The sequence below is a fragment of the Balaenoptera borealis genome (assembly GCF_965194805.1).
Source record: "Balaenoptera borealis genome assembly, chromosome: 14".
NCBI lineage: Eukaryota > Metazoa > Chordata > Mammalia > Artiodactyla > Balaenopteridae > Balaenoptera > Balaenoptera borealis.
In genome coordinates, this window is record NC_138875.1 from 79,463,922 (window position 1) to 79,483,448 (window position 19,527).

At 47.4% G+C, this 19,527-nt stretch overlaps 1 protein-coding gene across 35 annotated transcripts in view; it reads right to left on the minus strand.

Annotated features, from left to right (window-relative positions):
• The window catches only part of SPRING1 (SREBF pathway regulator in golgi 1), a 319,961-nt gene that overhangs the window by 269,447 nt on the left and 30,987 nt on the right, over positions 1–19,527 (minus strand). The window contains exon 5 of one of the 35 annotated variants that reach the window (XM_082355778.1): positions 17,412–17,474. The exons of the other annotated variants lie outside the window; for them this stretch is intronic. Coding sequence (XP_082211904.1) covers positions 17,427–17,474 — 48 coding nt within the window. The 3' untranslated portion in view covers positions 17,412–17,426. Of the gene's footprint in view, positions 1–17,411; positions 17,475–19,527 lie in introns of those variants that run through there. 35 annotated transcript variants of the gene reach the window in all.

Here is a 19,527-nt window from a genome sequence, read left to right on the forward strand (position 1 = left end):
AAATGCACCTACGGTACTCAATATTCTGAATGTGATTCACGACTGCTTTAACAGAGTCTGCCCCCGCCCCCAGCCCCACCTGACCACAATCTCGGGAGCTTGGGTTTCAGAGTTACTCTTATTTTACTGACAAGAAAGCTGAAAGTAGAAGGGAAAAGTCCCCTGTCAACCAGCCTACAGCTGACAATTCAAACACCAAAGATTCCAACTCCTGTACCTCCTAAATCCCTCTAGGCCAGGGGTTGTCAAACTACAGCCCGCAGGCCAAACCTGGTCCAAGGCCTGCAAGCTAAGAATGGTTTTCACACTTTTAAATGGTTGGGGAAAAAAGCAAAAGAAGAATATTTTGTGAGACATGAAAATCATATGAAATTTAAAATTTCTGTCCATAAAGTTTTATTGGCCAACAGCCATGCCAACTCATGACGTAGCGTCTATGGTTGCTTTTGTGCCTTAACCGCAGAGCTGAGTAGTTGCAACAGAGATTGTATGGCCCAAAAAGCTGAAAATATTTACTATCAGGCCCTTTATAGAAAAAGTGCATTCCCCAGGGGCCAGTGGTGTTGGCTCCTGGACATTGAGACCCTCCACGGGAACTGCCCTCAGAGCTGCTCGCCCAAGATTCTCCGCCACCCCTGTGGCAGCCCTCATCCGGCAGTTGCAAAGGCCCTGCTCCCTGGCCTCCACTGGTGATGTTTCTCCAGGGAACTCCATGGGAATGCCTGACACATCTGCTGCATCTGCTCGGTCCTGCCCTCACTTCCTTACAGATGCTTTTCCCCAGAGCACACCCCCATAAATCTACACGCAATCTCTGTCTCAGAATCTATTTCCTGAGGACCCGATCCAGGATGGGGGAGCATAACAAAATTTGGGGGCAAATATTGTCTTTTCTTCTCCATTAACCACAGACCAGCAGCCATGTCTCAATTTCTTCTTGACATGAGTATCACTGATGCCTGACCAATTCCAGACCGGTTCTCATTCTGTTGATTAGATTTAATAGAGAGAATTTGGGGGTGGGGAGCATTATGGTTTTCTAGTCAGCTTTTCCTATTGATATCTTCAGAAGTCATTCAAACCCCCCGCTTGAAACTTTTTTTAAAAACATTTATTTATTTATTTGGCTGCACCGGGTCTTAGTTGCAGCACGTGGGATCTTCCTTGAGGCATGCAAGATCTTCATTGCAGCATACGGGATCTTTAGTTGCGGCATGTGAGATCTTTTTTTAGTTGTGGCATGAGGGATCTTTTTTCAGTTATGGCATGCCAGGGATCGAACCCGGGCCCCCTGCATTGGGAGCTCGGAGTCTTAACCACTGGACCACCAGGGAAGTTCCCCCCTGCTTGAAACTTATCGATGATTTCCCACTGTCCTGGGGTAAAGATCACAATGACATTCACGGCCCACATGGTCCTGCCTTCTCTCTAGCTTCACTTTATCCCTGCGTCCCCTTGTCCTCTGCACTACACGTCACTGACACTCTCCAAGGGTTAGTTCCTCAGCCACAGGGCCTTTGCATATGCTGTCTCCATTGCCTGGTTCACTGAATTAACTCCTGTTTATTCCTCGGATCTCAATTCAGTTGTCTCTTCCTCAGGGCAGCTTTTCCTGGGCTGATTTCTCCATCAGACACAGCTGAGAACCCACAATACCTTTAGGGGCCCATGAGAAAAATGCTTAATTTCTTTTAAAATCAGAAGAACAAAGTGATTATAATAACAACTATATATTGATGAATCTAGCCTGGGTTTATACTAACTCTGTTGTAAAATGTAATTTTTTTAATGAGAACGGGGTCCACCAAGGCCTGAATAATGCAGCGTGGGCCTTTTCTGACCTCCTCAACTTCCCAGCACCACTAGGTCAGGTCTCCCCATTAACTGCTTGCAAGGTGCCCTGAACTCTTCCATCAGAGCACTTACTGCAGTTCTCATCTTGTATCTGTCCCCTAAACTGCAAGCTTGACGAGGGCAGGAACGACATCAGACATGCTCCGACAGCATCGTGTCTGACATGGCACCTGGCTCATCTTATAAGTTCAGGAGACACACGCTGCAGGTGTGAGGGAAGGCAATCCACCTGCACAACTCAGACTACCTTTCAAGCAAGAACACTCACTCGATTTGCTTTTAACTGCCCGCCTCGCTGGCGGGTCCGAGGGGAGGGGACAGGATGGAAACCAAGAGGAAAGACTCACAATGGACCTGGGGGAATGGACCTTGCCAAACTTCTCCCCTTGGGGGGGTTGCAGGGAGGGATGACAGAGATGGAGTGTAAACAAACATTTCCTTGTCTGGTAGGTCATTTTGTAATTATGTGCAGGTCAAGCACTTAGACTCCCGGAAGTCAGACAATATCTGCTTCCAGAGGCCATTAATGCTTAAGGGCCCCCCGGAGTGAAGGGGGACTTTCATTAGCAGGTCTTGGCCTATTCGGGCAGGAAGCGTGCTAAGTGACAGTCCGGAGTGAAACACCGGAGCAAGCAAAAAAGCAATAGGAAGGGGCACTGACCTCACAGTTCACAGAAGAGGAGGGGAACAACACAAATATATTATGAACTCGGGGAACTGGCCAAGCCAGCTTGAATCACTGGGCAAGGTGCTCTGGGGGAAAGTGGTGAGACTTGGCAAGAGGACTGGAGAGTGGTGCCTGGACCCCTGGGACGGTCTGCATGGCCACTGGTGCTCTCTGCTGATGGGAAATGCGTGGAGCCGGTTGGAGGACAACAGGAGACCGTTAAGAGAAAGCAGATGAGGCTGCTGCCAGATGTGGCACTTGGTTCTCACCACCTGGCTGCCCTCATTCATTTCCACTCAGCAAAGGTGGAGGGAACTGTCCAGTTCACCTTCACTGGTGGGGTTACATGGATGGGGTTGGAGAGTGAAGAGGATAAAGGGGAGGCCTGACTGGCAGCCCAAAGGAAAACATAACCACACCCCCACACACACACACACAACCCCCAAGTGGTAGCAAACAGGATGGATCGGTGGCCACAAGCCAAGACCTCTGGGTTCACACTTGACTCTGGATTGGTGGCAAAGCAGTCAGGCTTCCCTTTGCCGGAACGAGGCAGATTATGGGAAGAGGCACCAGCATTCTTAAAATTCCCCTGTCCTCACAGACCTAAAATTAGCAAGACTGTTTACACTGCTGGATATGGATTCTGAACTTAATATTAGTAAATAATATAATAATGATCCAGTGCTCTGATGTCTGAACTGCAGTTATCTTTGCCTATGGCAACTGACTGCCAATGCATTTAATAGACTGTAATTATTACTAATTATGTCACTGTCCTTTGTATTCAGGGATAACTGATATTGTACCTGTACCTGGCAAAGAGCACCAAAGAATGAATCATATAATCTTTTTCTTTAAACAACTTTTTGAGATATCATTCGCATACCATACAACTCACTGGTTTTTGGTACATTCACAGGGTTGTGCAACCATCACCACAATCTAATTTTAAAACATTTTTGTCTCCCCTAAAAGAAACCCTGTACCAATAGCAGTTAGTCCTGAGTTCCCCTTCCCTCCACCCCCTGGAAACCACGAATCTCCTTTCTGTTTCTACAGCTTGCTTATTCTATACCTTTCATATAAATAGAATCATACAATGTTATCTTTGGGGACTGGCTTTCACTTAGCATCATATTTTCAAGGTTCATCCATGTTGGAGCATCTACCTGTGCCACGTCATTCATTTTCATTGCCAAATATTATTCCATTGTATGGATATGTCGCATTTTGTTTATTGATTCATCAGCTGATGGACATTTGAGCTGTTTCCACCTTTGAGCTATTATGAGTAATGCTGCTGTGAATGTTGGCACGCTCAACCAAGTAACATCTAAAATTGCAATTGCACTGACTATCCCACAACTTCAAACCCTGCATATCTTTCTTCTAATCTAACAGTGTATGAAAACACACTATGCTTTCCATCTTATCTTTTCCTAAAAGGTAGTCTTGTGTGAAGGGATCATGGCAGCCTATGAGTTGGAATAGTGGAATTTGTGAAGAGACAACACCTGAATGATTTGGAAAAACAAAATTGCTTAGCTAGGCAATGCTTCTTATCTGACTACTTTGCGATGTGCGTGAATTTGCTTATTTGCTTATCTGTACGCTTATGAGACAGGCCATTTGCAAAAGGTGCAAACCTGGGGCCCAGAGGCCAAATTCATCCCCACAGGCATGCTGTGTTGGATAAAATTATTGTATCCAACATTTAAAAAATATGATAAAAATCTTGATTTCTGCTTTCTCTTGAAAATGTAGGAGCTCTAGCCTCACAAGTACTTGCCCTTTCAGATGGGGTCACCCTATTGCAGTTGCCAAGACCCCACGGTTCCCTTTCATCTCCCTGGCTCTGAGGCCAGGCTCAGCTGTCATGGATCATTTACAGGCACTGTTGTTTTCATGGTGCTAGAGAACCATCTCTCTGCAGCCAGGCCTCCACCAAACATGAGAAAATCTAGCTGAGCAAACTTCAAGACAAATGGAGAAAGCATATTTCTTTATGGAGAAAAAGATTATTCCTTTGTGATTTAATATGCACAATCATATATGTATGATTTATATAGATAGTATGTATCACTCCTGTCTGATGCCTGTCTGTCCTCTATAGGCACTAGAGTCTGCAACCCTAAGCCTGCAGTCTTTTTTTTTTTTTTTAATTTATTTTTCACTGTGCTGGGTCTTCGTTGCTGCACGCGGGCTTTCTCTAGTTGCGGTGAGCAGGGGCTACTCTTCGTTGCAGTGTGCAGGCTTCTCATTGCGGTGGCTTCTCTTGTTGCAGAGCACGGGCTCTAGGCACACGGGCTTCAGTAGTTGTGGCACACGGGCTCAGCCGTTGTGGCTCACGGGCTCTAGAGCGCAGGCTCAGTAGTTGTGGCGCACGGGCTTAGCTGCTCCGTGGCATGTGGGATCTTCCCGGACCAGGGCTTGATCCCTTGTCCCCTGCATTGGCCAGCGGATTCTTAACCACTGCGCCACCAGGGAAGTCCCAAGCCTACAGTCTTTTCATATGTGTTTGTGGCATCTCTCCTATCTGAGCGTATCACCTAGGTTCTCTGAGGACCATCCCTCTAATTTCTTTTTGTATCCACCGCCCCTGAGACTATCAACCTCCTATGGGACTATCAACCAAAGATGACTTGATATATAACAGGCTGCCAATTCCAATGAAATCTTTGAAGATGATAATAGGTGCATCCATTAAGCACTTGCTGCATGCCTGGCTCTGTTCTAAGCTCCTTAGGTACTCAGGTACTCAGGTTTTCACCTACCCCATGACAAACAGGTAAGTGAGTTGTGCAAAGTCACCCAGTAAATGGTGGAGCTGGGATTTGAAGTTAGGCGGTCAGATTCTGGAACCTACCCTCTTGACTACTAGTCTAGATGGCTATTCTAGATTGATTTTTCTTGGGTGTGAGGTCTCTTTTTTAACCAAGTGAGAGAAACTGAAGCACGGAAGTGGCCCAAGTCTCACCCAGGATCAAATCAAGCCTGAGTGCCCAGGACTTTCTTCCATGTGAACCATAAGTGAATTCCCTGGTCTGTTCCTTGTAGGTACCTGATTCTGCTTTATACAGACCTTCCCATTCTGAGCCCATCTTTACTTTCTCAAATGTCAGAGGTTTGGGGATAGTGGTAGACAACATTTTTGGCAGGTATAAGAACGCATTCAGAAAAAAAAAAGGTAAGAAGCTGCCTTTTCCCATTAAGAGTTAAAAAATAAAAAAGCCATGTCCCACAAGGAGATGAATTGTAATTCTTACAACTTCAACTGATTACAGGCTGAGACATATGAATAGCAGCAGAGAGTGGCTGAGAGTTTCAACTTTCCATCCGCAGAGCTCGTTGGGGTTCGTCAAGTGCAATCACACCCATTTCTCCCTTTACTCTAGAAACCTCTTGAAATAGCTCCTGGGTTAAGTATTGTGATCACCCACCTTCTCTTCACAGATGGGGACAGTGTGGCTCAGAGACGTGGAGGGATGTACTCAACAACCCAAGGTCACAATGCACCAAATGAGCAGCAGCTTGGGGGTCAGAATTAGTTGATTCCATACAACGTGACAATTACCAAGCTTGTGCCAGGGCCTGAGAGCAGCACTGAGAATACGCGGAGACAGATAAGATGGACTTCTCTCCCTGTGACGATAAGCCCTCTGTGTTTGGTTCAGATATGCACCCCAGAGGAGTCCCTGTTCCTCCAGGTGCCCAGAGGGCTGGCCACTCGGGGTTTCTGGCAGCCCCTGGGGGCTGAGGCCCCACCGTGCTGTGGCGCTGGCCCGCCCTTTGGAAATTCTCCCACCAGTTCCAGCCTTCTGCTAGTGGTCCCCCCCTAATCCGGTGAAGCCTGGTCACCAAGGAGTCCAAACAGGTTCCCCTCAAAGCCAAAAATTGAGCCAGACCCCTATATCACTCCTTACACCAAAATAAATTCCAAACACACTAGCGTTCAATTTAAAAATTAAAGCCATAAAAAGGCTAAGGAGAAAAAAATTGGTCATTAAAATATATATAATTGTGGAGAGGAAAAGGCAAACACAAAACCCAACAGCCATAAAGAAAAGATTAATATATCTAACTACATAAAAATTAAAATCTCCTCCATGGTGAAAAAAAAATACAAATGCAAACAATAAACTAGAAAAATATTCGTAACACATTTCTTTAGTATTCAAAGAGCTCTTATATATCTCTATAAAAAAAGACAAAGCCAAAACACAAAATGTGCAAAGGACACGGAAAACCAGTTCATAAAAGAAATATAAATGGCCAAATAAACACATGAAAAAATGCGCTCATAATGCATGCACGTTAAAATGAGCCAATTTTTCGGCAGGAAGACTGTCAAAGATGAAACAGGTTGATAATGCCCAGGAAGGGTGAGGATGTGGGGCTGGTACTTTCACACATTCTTGGGGAGGGTAAACTGGTGCAGATATTTGGAGCACAATTTAACAATATCTCTGAAATGTAAAGTGTGCATACCTGGTGACTAGCAAGCCCACTTTAGTTATTTATTCTACAGTACATTGGCTCTAGCACTGCAAGGTGTACATACAAGGATGTTCCAGCAGCAGCACTATTTGTAGGCGAACATTAAACAAAACCCAAACATCTATCAACAGGCAAATGATGAAGTAACTGAAGTTAAGTATCCAGCCATGTAAAAGAATTAAGTCTATATGTGTTGATCTGGAAAGATCTCCAAGGTATGCTGATATCCCCAAAAAAGCAAGACTCAAACACCTTCAGACTGGCCCTGACTACCAGTGGTATCTCCTCTCTTGCATTATTTCAATTCCAGCCTAACAGTCAGGGCTAATTTACTAACTGAATGACCCTGGGTGAGTCACTCAATCTCTCTGTGCCCCAGGTTCCTCCAAGTGAATGGGGACTGTACGCACTTGCCCCTGTCAAAGGATTCAGTGGGATAATACAAGAAGCACTTAGGTGAATCTGGGGCAGTTGGTAAGCACTATCTAAATATTGGAATTTTTTAAATGACCATGAAGTGAAAGAGCAAGAGATAGAACGGTGTAGATAGCACTCTTCGTAGCTTTTGTACTTACGGGAAAAATAGACATCACATGTGCAAAGTATGAGCTTGCACATGCTTAAACACAAGAAGATGGTGACACTGGAAGAAAACAGAGAAACTGGGGACAGCAGTGGGAGAGGGACTTTCCACAGTAAAACCCTTTTTAATGTTGAACCATGTACATGTATTAGCTGTTCCGAGATAGACAAAATTAAAAATTAAAAAAGAAGGTTACACATAAATGCATATCCTTATACCTGAATAGAAAATTTCAGGAAAGCTGTACAAGAAATTGTTAATAGTGCTTACATCTGGGGAATGAGATGAGCTGGAAGACGACTTTTACTTTCGTTTCTCTTTTTATACCACATTATTATATTTTTTAATCTCAGATGCCTATGTGAGCTTTATAGCAAAGAACAAAAAGGCATACCCAAGCCAAAAAAAGATAAAGAACAGAAAAAGGCTCTCTTTTCACATCACTTATGAGATTCATCCTCCCTAATGGTCTAGTTCTTTCAGCTGAGCAGCCAGCCATCCCGGAGGCTGGGCAAGAAGCTGGATGGGCAGGACTTGAATCTGACGGCCGGTCAAGGTTCTGGGCACAGTCTGGCATAGGGTATTTCTCCCATCCCATCTCCCATTGGTAACGGAATCAATATCCACTTAAAAACCCGTGCTGGCTTCCCACTGCCTACAGGAAAAAGTCCAAACTCTATAACACAGCATGAAAAGTCCTTTGCAATCTGTCCCCCTAACCTCTCCAGCTTCATCTTCCACGTTCGAGTCATACCACGCAGTGCGGCACTGGGGGAAAGCATGGCGGGCACGAGGGACAGACAGGGCTGGGGAGAAATCTTAGTTCTCCACACATTAGCCTTAACCTCTGCTGAGCAATACAGTCTCCCCCCAGCATCATCTGAAAAACAGGGATAATACCACCTACTCCGTGCAGGACGTTGGAGGATTTAATGAGAAAGCAGTTAGCATACTGTTCGGTATATAATCGAATGATGCTATTTGACAGCCTTAGCACTTTTTTTGTTACCTCTTCTGGTTTTGGTAGAAGCTCTTCCTTCTATCCCCTGATCTCCTTCCTCCTCTTCTGCCTGGCAAACTTCTCATGAAGCCTTTCCTGACTCCCTCTCTGACTTCCCTTAGTATTAATTCACTTGCCCATGGTGATACTCACCACTTTGTATTATAATTATGTTACCTAGGGCATGAGCGGTGTCTTAGGTATCACTTAGTACAGATCTGGGCAGAGTAGGTGCTCAGTAAATATTTTCTGAACGAATACATTTCATCACCTACCCTCAGTGAACCTCTGGATACCACCTTTACCATGTTCATCTTAAGAAGGGGATTAACTGAGAAAAGGAAAATAGGCTTCCAATTCAAGAAAGCAGACAGGGGCTTCCCTGGTGGCGCAGTGGTTGAGAATCTGCCTGCTAATGCAGGGGACATGGGTTCGAGCCCTGGTCTGGGAAGATCCCACATGCCACGGAGCAGCTGGGCCCGTGAGCCACAACTACTGAGCCTGCGCGTCTGGAGCCTGTGCCCCGCAACGGGAGGGGCCGCGATAGTAAAAGGCCCGCGCACCGCGATGAAGAGTGGCCCCCACTTGCCGCAACTAGAGAAAGCCCTCGCGCGAACCGAAGACCCAGCACAGCCAAAAATAAATAAATAAATAAAAATAAAAGTAGCTATAAAAAAAAATTAAAAAAAAAAAAAAAAAAAAGAAAGCAGACAAGGGCTGCAGTCATCTCCCCATAGCCGGTCTTTCGTCTCAAAGAAAGTTGCACAGACCTTTGCCATGGGTTTCTTAATGCTTTGTCATTTCTCACTTCTCAGACTTCCCTTTAATGTTTACCTGTTTGCATACAATGTGACCCCTGGGCACCATAACACTGCCTTCTCTTTCAAATGAAATGTTTATGACAAATGGAGAAGCAACCCAACCATTTTGCTTTCCAATTACAGATGCACTAGGGCACCAGCACCTGAGAAATATCAACCTTGTTCTCTTCCTGTCTTCGACCCCGGAAAATGTCAGAACAGATGTTTCTAAACTGTGTATAAAAATAAACAAAGCCACAATGAAGGGGTCCCTGGCTGGCTCCCACATGCCCAGCGTCAGCCTGGAGTGCGGTTCAATGGCTGTGGTAGAAATGCAAGAAAGGAAAAGAGAGCTGGGTGGAGAGAAGGGGGTCTCAGCGCCCTGAGCTGAGGGGTGGGCACTCTCTGATGCCTGCCTGGGGGGGCGGGGGGGCGGGGGGGAGTGGACGAAGGAGGGTGCAGGTGAGGACAAAGAAGCTGCATTTATCCAGCAGCTCCTAAGTGCCGTGCTGGGGACGTTTGTATATACGATCTCATTTCATCCTGATGTCCCTTCTGGGAGATGGGCATTCCCATTCTTCAGATAAGGAAACTGAGTCCAGAGAGGGGGCACTCAGTCAGAATTCCACCCAGCTCCATGGGGCTCCAATCCCAGCCCTTGTTCCACTACCCCCAGCAACAGACTGGGGCAGGCCCTTGCCCTCTACAAGGAGGGAGCACTTGCCCTTTGGGTGCCCATGAGCTTTAGCTGGTGGAAGCCAGTGACTCCCTCTTTCTCTCCTCTGCCCAGGCAGCCCTGGCCTTCCTTGAGGCAAGAGGAAAGCCGCCTAGAGAAGCCACACCCTAGGGTAGGGAAGAAGGCTGTACTGCCCTCTAGCATTCGACGGACCACACACACCTCCGCATCTCTTATGGCAGCTCTTTCCCTTTAAAGCTGCCCCAGATATCCATTTTAATCAGATTTTGACTTAATAATAATGGAGAAGCACCCTTGTCATTCACCCTGTCACCCATCCAGAATTGTAGGGGTGGCCCTGGCCCAGCAGTGATAATGCACATAAAGAGGTCACGTGTGGAGACACCCAGGGAAGTCCTTAACGGCCCTGGGCACTCAGAGTTATTGGAATTAGATTCCAGGGCTCTCTTTCTTTTAAAAGGCACATCCATCAACTTTAGTACAGCAGAGGCTCTGATCCCAAGCACATCTTTGCTGAAACACAGTGTTCTGAGCAGGTAAACACTGCCCCTAACCCGTCTTTAAAGACACAATGACTCACCCACAAAAGCTGGGCAGGAATTCCATGTGTGCTTGGTGGGGGTGGGGGGGGGGATGGAGGAAGGGGAGTCCTCTGATGGAGAAAAACCAAGGTTTATGCATAATTGGTGCAAGATGTCATTTTCTGGATCAGATGAAAGATTTTCTGGTCTCTATCCTGCTTAAGAGAATTTATAAATTTCTTTTTATCGAGTAAGTGCTCAGCAATCAGAAAAGAATCCAATTCCAGATAAGCCCATACTTTAAAACAGAATCTTAGGCACCCCCTCTCCCCCCACCCCAACAAGGGAGGGATCCCAGTTTCAGAACACTCATATTGGCTCTGCAACTTTCTGGAAATTTCCCTGACCCTTGTTTGCCTCGGCTTCTCCTACTGTAAAATGGAGCCATGCGTTAGTGAAGAGGTTCGAGATATAAGGCTCTTAAATAAAGGTTTCAAGTATCCTGGGCTTGGAATTCTCATTACAAAAGCTCGTTTCACCTTCAAAGCACTAGAGCATTAACTAGATCTGCCTAATTACATTGCAGAGAAATGCCTTGCATTTATTTCGCCTGAATGTGACAGAAATTGGGGTGGTCACCTGTCAAAAATGTTCCTGTGCCCGAGTGATAGATACATAAACTTTCAATCTTATCTGATTATCAATGAAGGTTTTGTGTGGGTTTTTTTTTTTAAGGCCTAAATACTGGGTGCATGATAAAAGAACAGTTCCTTTTTGCAATATGCCAGCTGTCAAGGGTTTCCAGGCAAGATATTATTTCTTATAAATAGATATGGACAATAGATAATGTCTCTATTAATATCACTGAAATGTGGTCCTCTCCTGCAGCTCACCCGAGACGGGACAACAGTGTATAAAGAGGCAGATGCCAGACGAGAGACTTTTTTCTTGTGACAGTTTGAGCTCCTGTGCCGCAATTAACTTTTTCTCCCCTTCCCTCTCTTCCTTCATCTCATGCAATGCGGTTCAGCAAAAGAGGGCCTGTATTTTCCTCTTGCTGATGGAAGTTGATTAGCAGTCAGGTGGAGTGATGCTCAGGGGACAACACAGCGGATTAATTAAATCACTTCTACTGGCTAAGTGGTGACACTTTGATTTATAGCAGAGCTCACTCAACCAGACAGCAGCTTTTCTTGCATGCCGAAGGAGAGAAGGGCCACACTGGCCACTGGTTGGAGGCCGAGGGCTTTGCAAACTTTAAAGACAAGCATCCTAGTCATTAAAGCAGAGGACCCCCGCTGGGCTCTTTTCTCCAGGGCAGGGGGACCTGCAGGCTCAGGAGAGGAGCTGGAAAGAATGGAGCTGCCGAGGCAGGCCAGCAATCTAACAAAAAGCCAGGGGATCCGTTTTAGAACACGAAGAACTCTATCACAACCCTGCAGAAAGCAGGTTTGAAATGGCTCAGTGCAGTTTTCTCTAGGTTTGTCTCTACCAGAAGGGTTCGTTAGCATCGCACCTCGGTTTGCCCTAAAGACATAGCCCTAGGACAGTCCTGTCAAACTGATTCAGGGGCGTTTGTGACTATTTTCCATCACAGCACGGGGTCTTCTCAGTGAGGAGACCTCAGATCAAATGCACACAATAGCTGTGCTCCTGGTGGTATGTTTTATGTTATGAGCTGGATACATCTTGTGGCTAATCTTGTTTCACTCCTTGCTTGGGCTGCTAGCAAGCTCAGAGGTGACCATGCAGCCCAAACTGCAGGCCCTCACACATGCCCCTGTGTATGAATGCCTTATGGACTGCATGCAGAAGTCTCTCCCAACTCTCCCTTTACGCAGAACACTTCTGTTTATCTTAAAATGTTTGGGGGAAAGCTGCCTCCAATTCCCTTAGTAACAAGGTCATATAGGATAGTTGTCAAAACCCTAGACTGCACACATATTAAGCAGACTCTAGTTCTCTGATAACCTGTATTGGAGAAGGGTGCTTGTTAAGACACAAACTCCTGGGTCCTACTGCAGACTTTCGGAACTGGAATAGGTCAAGACAGGGCCCAGGAACCTCCTAAGCAATCCTGGAATGTTTGAGAACTATAGTTTTAGAGTGAGACATTCCCAAAGCCAAATCTCAGCCCCACCAATTAACAGCAAGTCACCTCAAGCAAGCCCCTTCATCTCTCCAGGCTCCCTTTCCTCAACTATAAAATGGCATTGGTGAGAATTAAATTCAATGTCTGTAGGTAGGCAAACACCTCACGTGGCCAGCTGGAAACTGTAAGATTCAATAAATGGGAAGCGACCCAAGTGGCCGTCAACTGATGAATGGATAAGCAAATGTAGTATATACAGAAATGAAATATTATTCAGTTATGAAAAGAAAGTTCTGATACCTGCCACAACAGGGATGAATCTTGAGGACATTATGCTCAGTGAAAGAAATCAGACACTAAGGAATAAATATTACATGATTCCACTTACATGAGGTACCTAGAGAAGTCAAAGCCATAGAGACAGAAAGTAGAAAGGTGGTTGCCAAGGGCTGGGGGGGAGGGGAGTGAGTGTTTAATGGGTACAGTTTCAGTTTGGGAAAATGAAAAGAGTTCGGGAGCTGGATGGTGGTGAAGACTGCACAACGATATGAATGTACTTCATGACACTGAACTGTGCACTGAGAAATGGTTAAAATGGTAAATTCTATATTAGGTACATTTTATCACAATAAAAAAATAAAATAAATGATAGATATTGTTACCACTCCCACCACAAACAAAGCAAATTTATTTTGGACCCCCCCCCCCATTTCCTGCCTTGCTCCCTCGGATCGTCTACAATCAATTTAGCAACAAAGCATCTGGTTGAGGGGTGGAAGGAGAGCCAATGAGGAATGGGAAAGAAATGACAGTATCCGGCCTCTCATTGCTTTTTCTTTAACCCAGGAGTCCCAAAAGTCTCCAAGATGCCAGAGAATGCTTATCCCAACTGTGAAGGAAGCTGATGCAACATCAAATATTAAAAGGGTAGAGGAACTGGCATAGCTTTCCATATAAATGAATCTACTAACATATATGAAGATTGCTTTTAAAATTCAAATATAATTATTTTTTAAAAGGCATCCTGTGAGCTCTGTCTCTCTCCCAACACTGACACTTCTGGGCCCCTGTCATGCTCCAGTGAGGCGCCTGTTGGCAGCCATCCCAAAGCACTTTGTAACATGCCCTCCAGATCCTAAGTGAAAACTGATCAAAGAATTGGCACCGGCAAAGACAAGACTGAAATCAGCTCTCAAAGGGGTGGGGCTGAGCTATTGTCCCTCTTTGTGGGAACAGCTGCTTAACGGGGAACTGGAGCGGCGTGATTATAATATGCAGACGGGCCGCTCTGTTAACAGAAGCCGGCTTAAAGTACTCCGGGGGCCTCCACCTTGCGTTTTGGCAAAGGGCTCTGCGAGGATGCTGTGTCAAACCTTTTTGAAAATGTCTCCTTGACACGGAGGGTGAGTGAGGGCGCCGGTGAATCTCATTACAGCCCCACGCCTCCCTCTGCTGTTCCCCTGCTCCCTTTTCTTGGCTGCTGCCGAGGGGGAGCTGCACGGCGGGGGCGGGGGGAGTCATCCTGGCTCCAGTTTTAATCAGGACAGAGGAAATGCGGGAAAGGAGAGGACCTAGGAGCCCAGCTCCTGAGTCCTGTGAGGGAGGGTATTTGTCAGTCTGTGGATTTGCAGATTCCCCGGGGCGGGGCCGGGGGGGCAGGAAGATGGAGTTTCACCCAAGTTCTTATAAATGATAATACGTCACTGAGAAATCCATCTTCCTCGTGCTCAGCACTATCCCAACACTGGGGACCTCAAGGAGCCCCGTGGACACCCCTGACCTCTGGTTTCGCAGGCCAGGGGAGGGGAGGGAAACGATCCTTGAGGCATTAGGTTCTTCCATCTGACATAATCCTCCCCTTCACCAGAGAAGGAAACTGCACTTCAGGAAGGTTAAACCAATTTTACAGAGGTCTCCTAGGAGAAAGTGGCAAGGCTAGGACACACCCCCAGTCTGTTTCACTCTAAGGCATTTTGTTTGTGGGTTGGTTTTGTTTTTAATTGCACCCGCCCTAAAAAAACAAATGCATTTCTTTTCTAGGGGGAAAAGTTGGCTGCTCCCAAAATCCTGCCTGCCCCAGTTCGGAAGGATTTCACTGCCTCCTCCACCCATTGGCAGCTAAAAGGCCCCCTGGCCTCTGTCTCTGCAGTGACTGAGGAGATGTGGAGGGAGTGGGGTGGGGGGAGCCGGGGAACAGTTTTAAAATGAATACATGCATGTGTCTCTCCTGCTAATCACTGGAATGCATTTTCAGGAGAGGTGAGCAGAGGGATTAGCTGCAGGACTCCCATTAATGTTAACTTTATTTCAGTAATGAGGTGCCAAGGCATGGAACAATCACGGTGGCTAATACGGTGTAATCACAGTGATGAGATACGCATGCTGGGAAGGGAGGGAGAGAGGGTGAGAGTCAGGAGGGGGAAGCTGCTTGCTAGTGGGGACGATGACACCAAAGAGGCAACAGGAGCCAAATTCGAGAGGAAAAGGGAAGAGGCAGGTGAACCCTGCTGAGGGCTGAGCTGGCTGAAGGAAGGCGCCGCCGGTAGGCAGGAAATAACAACAGCAACTCCTCAGTGAGGACTTACATTGGCCAGGCCAGGTGAGGAACCCTGCTCATTTCATGGCATGCTCAGGAGGAAACGGAGAGCTGGGTATTATCCCCATTGTAGAGATGGGCAAACCAAGTTTTTAAAAAGTTAAGTCATTTGCCAAAGTCACGTGGCCAGTGGAAGAGTCTCAGTTTGAAGTCAGATTTCTCATAATTGCTACACTTTACAGTATGTCCCCTCCGCTATGAATAGAGGATGGGAGAAATAACATGCAAACACCAGAAGCTAGAAGAGTAGCACCAGAAGGAGGAAGAAGTGGCTTTGCACATGGCCAAACCCCCCCCCCCATGACGCTGGTGCATGGCTGTGTTCGTAGGGCTCACCACACCCAACCAGGGCCATCCATCTGGATGTCTTGGTGATGCTGAGAGAGGGGGATGAAGGAAAGGAGGAGAATCGCCCTCATCAGCCAAGTTCCAGGTACCACCTGTAGCCAGGAAAGAAATCCTCAATGCACCCACGAACAGAAGCTAGAATGTTCGCTGGCTCTCCAGACCACACAAACCCTTCAGTTCGAGAAATGTCTGCTGGCCAGAGACCATTTACTCTCAACAGAGCCTAGTGTCTCTTCAAGTGTGGTCTGCAGGCTCATCTGGGCGCCCCTGGAAAATGCACCTTATCCCCGGAATAAACACTTCCAGGGAGGGGCTCTGTAGCTGCCCTTCCACCAGAGCCCTGGCTTAGGGTTCCCAAAGATTTCTCTGTGCTTTAAAGAGCTTGCAGGTGTCCAAGGCATAGCATTTCGATGTCTATAACCAGTAAGACACACTCTGCCGGTCAGTCCTGCCCCGATCCATGACCCCATCACCTCACGGGTTGCTTAGAATCATGAAGTTCATAACATTCAACATAATTACGGAGCACCTACTATGTCCCAAGCTCTATTCTATGCCCTGAGAATATAGCAGGGGAAAAATCTAAGTCCTGCCTTCCTAGAGCCTGCATTCCAGTGAAGAAGACAAACAGGATGTCCTGTCGGAGAGCGCCGTGAAGAAAAACACTTGCAGGACAGCAGTGATTCTCAACCAGGGCGATGCTGCCTCTCAGGGGACAGTGGGCAATGTCTGGAGACATTGTTGGTTGTCACAACTGGGTGGGGGTGGGGGTCCACTGTCGTCTGGTGGGGAAGGGAGAGGGATGCTGTTCAACATCTTATAATGCCCACGACAGCCCCCACTGCAAAAAATCGTCTGGCCCCAAATGTCACTAGTGCCGAGGCTGAGGATCCCTGGCGCAGAGAAGACAGAGGTGTGCTCTTCAGGGTAGGGGTGCGGGAAGGCCCCTGGAGAGGGACATTTGAGCAGAGACCCAGGGGAGTGAAGGACGTCTATGGGCAGAGGGGAGGCGCACACAGGGCACAGCACCTGGTTGGACTGGGGATTTCAGTGTAAGTGCGAGGGAGCCTGGGGGTTCCTGGCAAGATGGTGAGATGCTCTCGCTTACCTTTCCGGAGAGTCCCTCTGCCTATGGGGAGCAAAGGGGAGCAGGAGGACCAGCTGGGAGGCTGCTAGCATCATCTAGACCAGAAACGTAGGGGCTTGAACAAGAGCAGGAGAGGCGGGGTGGCAAGAAGTGGTCTGGTGCAGAACATGCCGTCAAGGTAGAGCCTTTGGGACTTGCTCATGGATTAGATGAGGGTGTGACAAAGGAGTCAAGAGTGATGCTTGGAGCCCACTTTCCACTAGGTCCCTGGTCCAAGTGCATCCCTGAAAAACGTGACTCCATGCCCCCCTCCTCCCCTTAACCCAGTGTTTCTCAACTAGGACGACTGTCCCCTCCAGGGAACATTAAAAGGCCGTGTCTGGAGACATTGTGGGTTGTCACCACTGGGAATGAGGGCTGCTACTGGCACCTAGTGGGTAGAGACCAGGGATGCTACTCAACGTCCTACAGTGCACAGCAGAGCCTCCCCCTCTCCCACCTCAAAGAATCATCTGGCCCCAAATGTCAACAGTGGTGAGGCTGAGGAATCCCTCCCCACCCCTGCCCCCTGCCACATCCTCTCACACAGGGCCCGGCCCTACCAATTTAGGAGGACTTCATCAGAGCCTGGAGATTCCGAATCAATGCACGTCAGTGGCTAAGGTCCATATTAACTACATCTCACTTGCTTCTGATGGTGACACAGATCAGATGCTGCTGCTGTCGCCACTGCCGCCACATGAAACAAGAGTGTTGGAGAGCAAATTCATTATCCAGCTGTTAAGAGCGACAGCATATACACGTCTCTCTCAGACTGGGGGACCTGGGAGCCAGCCCTGCTGTATGACTAAGTGGCTGCCAGCCTCCTCCTCCCTGTAACCTTGACACGCCGGGGCAGGGCCTCCAACGCACAAGCTAAAAATCCAAAAGGCAACATCGGCGGCAACAAATGGATGGGTTAATTTGTTTCATGCCCCTGTCGCTAGCAGACTTTCATGGTTTAATATCCCAGCTGCCAGGAATCAGATTCCGCAGAAGGAAGAAAATGTGACTTCGATGTAGAGATCCGATTGTATTCAGTTGTGTTTGCTTAAAAACCGGTTTTGGGTCCGCAGGTTATTCTGGCTGGCTTGGACCTCTAGCAACAAGCTATCACACTTCCAGGTGGTATCTTTAAGGAAAGCTAATTAGGATTCTTGGCACTTGTAGCACGAAACGTTTTACAATTTTCGTCAAAGCAATTTGCCAACATTAGCTAATTAAAACACCCAGCCTTCCGTTGAGGGACAATGGGAAGAAAGTAGAATCTTCATTTCTGAGCATCTGCTGGAGGGTAAAAGCTCCGAATTCCTGTTGCTTCCACTTGGTGGAGGTCTTTCTCTGAAGGTGGCCTTGCATGGTTGTTAGCAACCTTCTAGGGATCACTGAAAAGACTCCATCTTTTCTAGCACTTTGTCTCTAAAATAAAGGACAACACTAAGAAGGGAGTTTGACCAATTAAGATTGGTTCGCTAAGCCAGAGGTCAGTACACTATAGCCTGCAGGCTGAATCCAGCCCCAGACCTGTGTAAATAAAGTTTTATTGTAACACAGCCAAGCCCATTTGTGTACATAGTGTCTTTGGTCGCACTCAAGCTACTCAAGCTACGACAGCGAAGTTAAACATTTAAAACAGAGCCCGTATAACTTCAAAACTGGAAATACTTACCTTCAGGCCCTTTACAGAGAAAGTTTGTTGACTCCTGCACTTCACATTTGCCTTGACCGTGATCTTCCACCTGGGAGGGTCAAACTGCCCCTGGCCCTGACCAGGCTTATCTCATGCATCCATCTCCAGGTGTCTATGTCATCAGTAGGGCTTCTGAGATTCTGCACTCTAGGCCGAAACAAGAACCAGCACACCCACGTGGGGAGAAAACCTTCTTCGTACAGGACAAGGGGCTCAGCCTAGACATGTGCATGCTGTTGGCAGAAGGGCAGAGAGGGCCCGGGAAAGAGCACAGATGGCCTTCATTTCAAGTCACTTCTTGCCTAAGGCCATTGCATCGCATCAAAATGCAGGGCTGGGTCTGAGCCCCACTTCCTGGCTCCTCGGGCCTGGTAAGCCGCATCCCCTCTCATGGATCGTTTCCTCCTGTGTAAAGTGGGAAACATTCCTGCTTTGCAGGGATGCTGTGCTGTGTTTCACTACGTCTTTCGAGACTCCATTGTCAATGCTGCCACACAACGCTCCCTCTACCGAGGGCCAGAAGGGAGGACCGACCCCCGTTAACCGGTGTTCCCCCTATTCAAACCCCCCATTCCGGTCCTGGCCCCGCAGCTCTCCTCCCAGAGTCTCATTACGGTTATTAGCACAAGACCCCAAATGAAGGCTTTTGAATAAGTGTCCTTGGACAGGAGAAGGGTTATGTAATTTTAAAAAGAGGGGAATTTGAATTTACTCCGCCAGTGTAAAAGTGACAATTAGGAAATGTCAAAACCCAATAGACTCTCCTTTTTATTTCATTTTCATAAGAATCGCAGGGCCAGCCTTCCCCTGCAATTCATCCCCAACATCCCTCCCTCCCCAGGCCCCACCACGCAATCTGAAAATTCCGTGTTCGGAATTCACTCCCCTGTGTTGAGTACCGCCCACTGGGTAAGGCCTCTAGTTCAAGGAAGAGCACAGGGATGGAGCTCGCCAGGTCCCAGGGTTGCCTAGGATTGTTGGGAGGGGTCAGGGGTCACCAATAGAGTCAATTCCTCTGGTCCCGAGGTGTCCGACAGCAGGACTGATGTGACT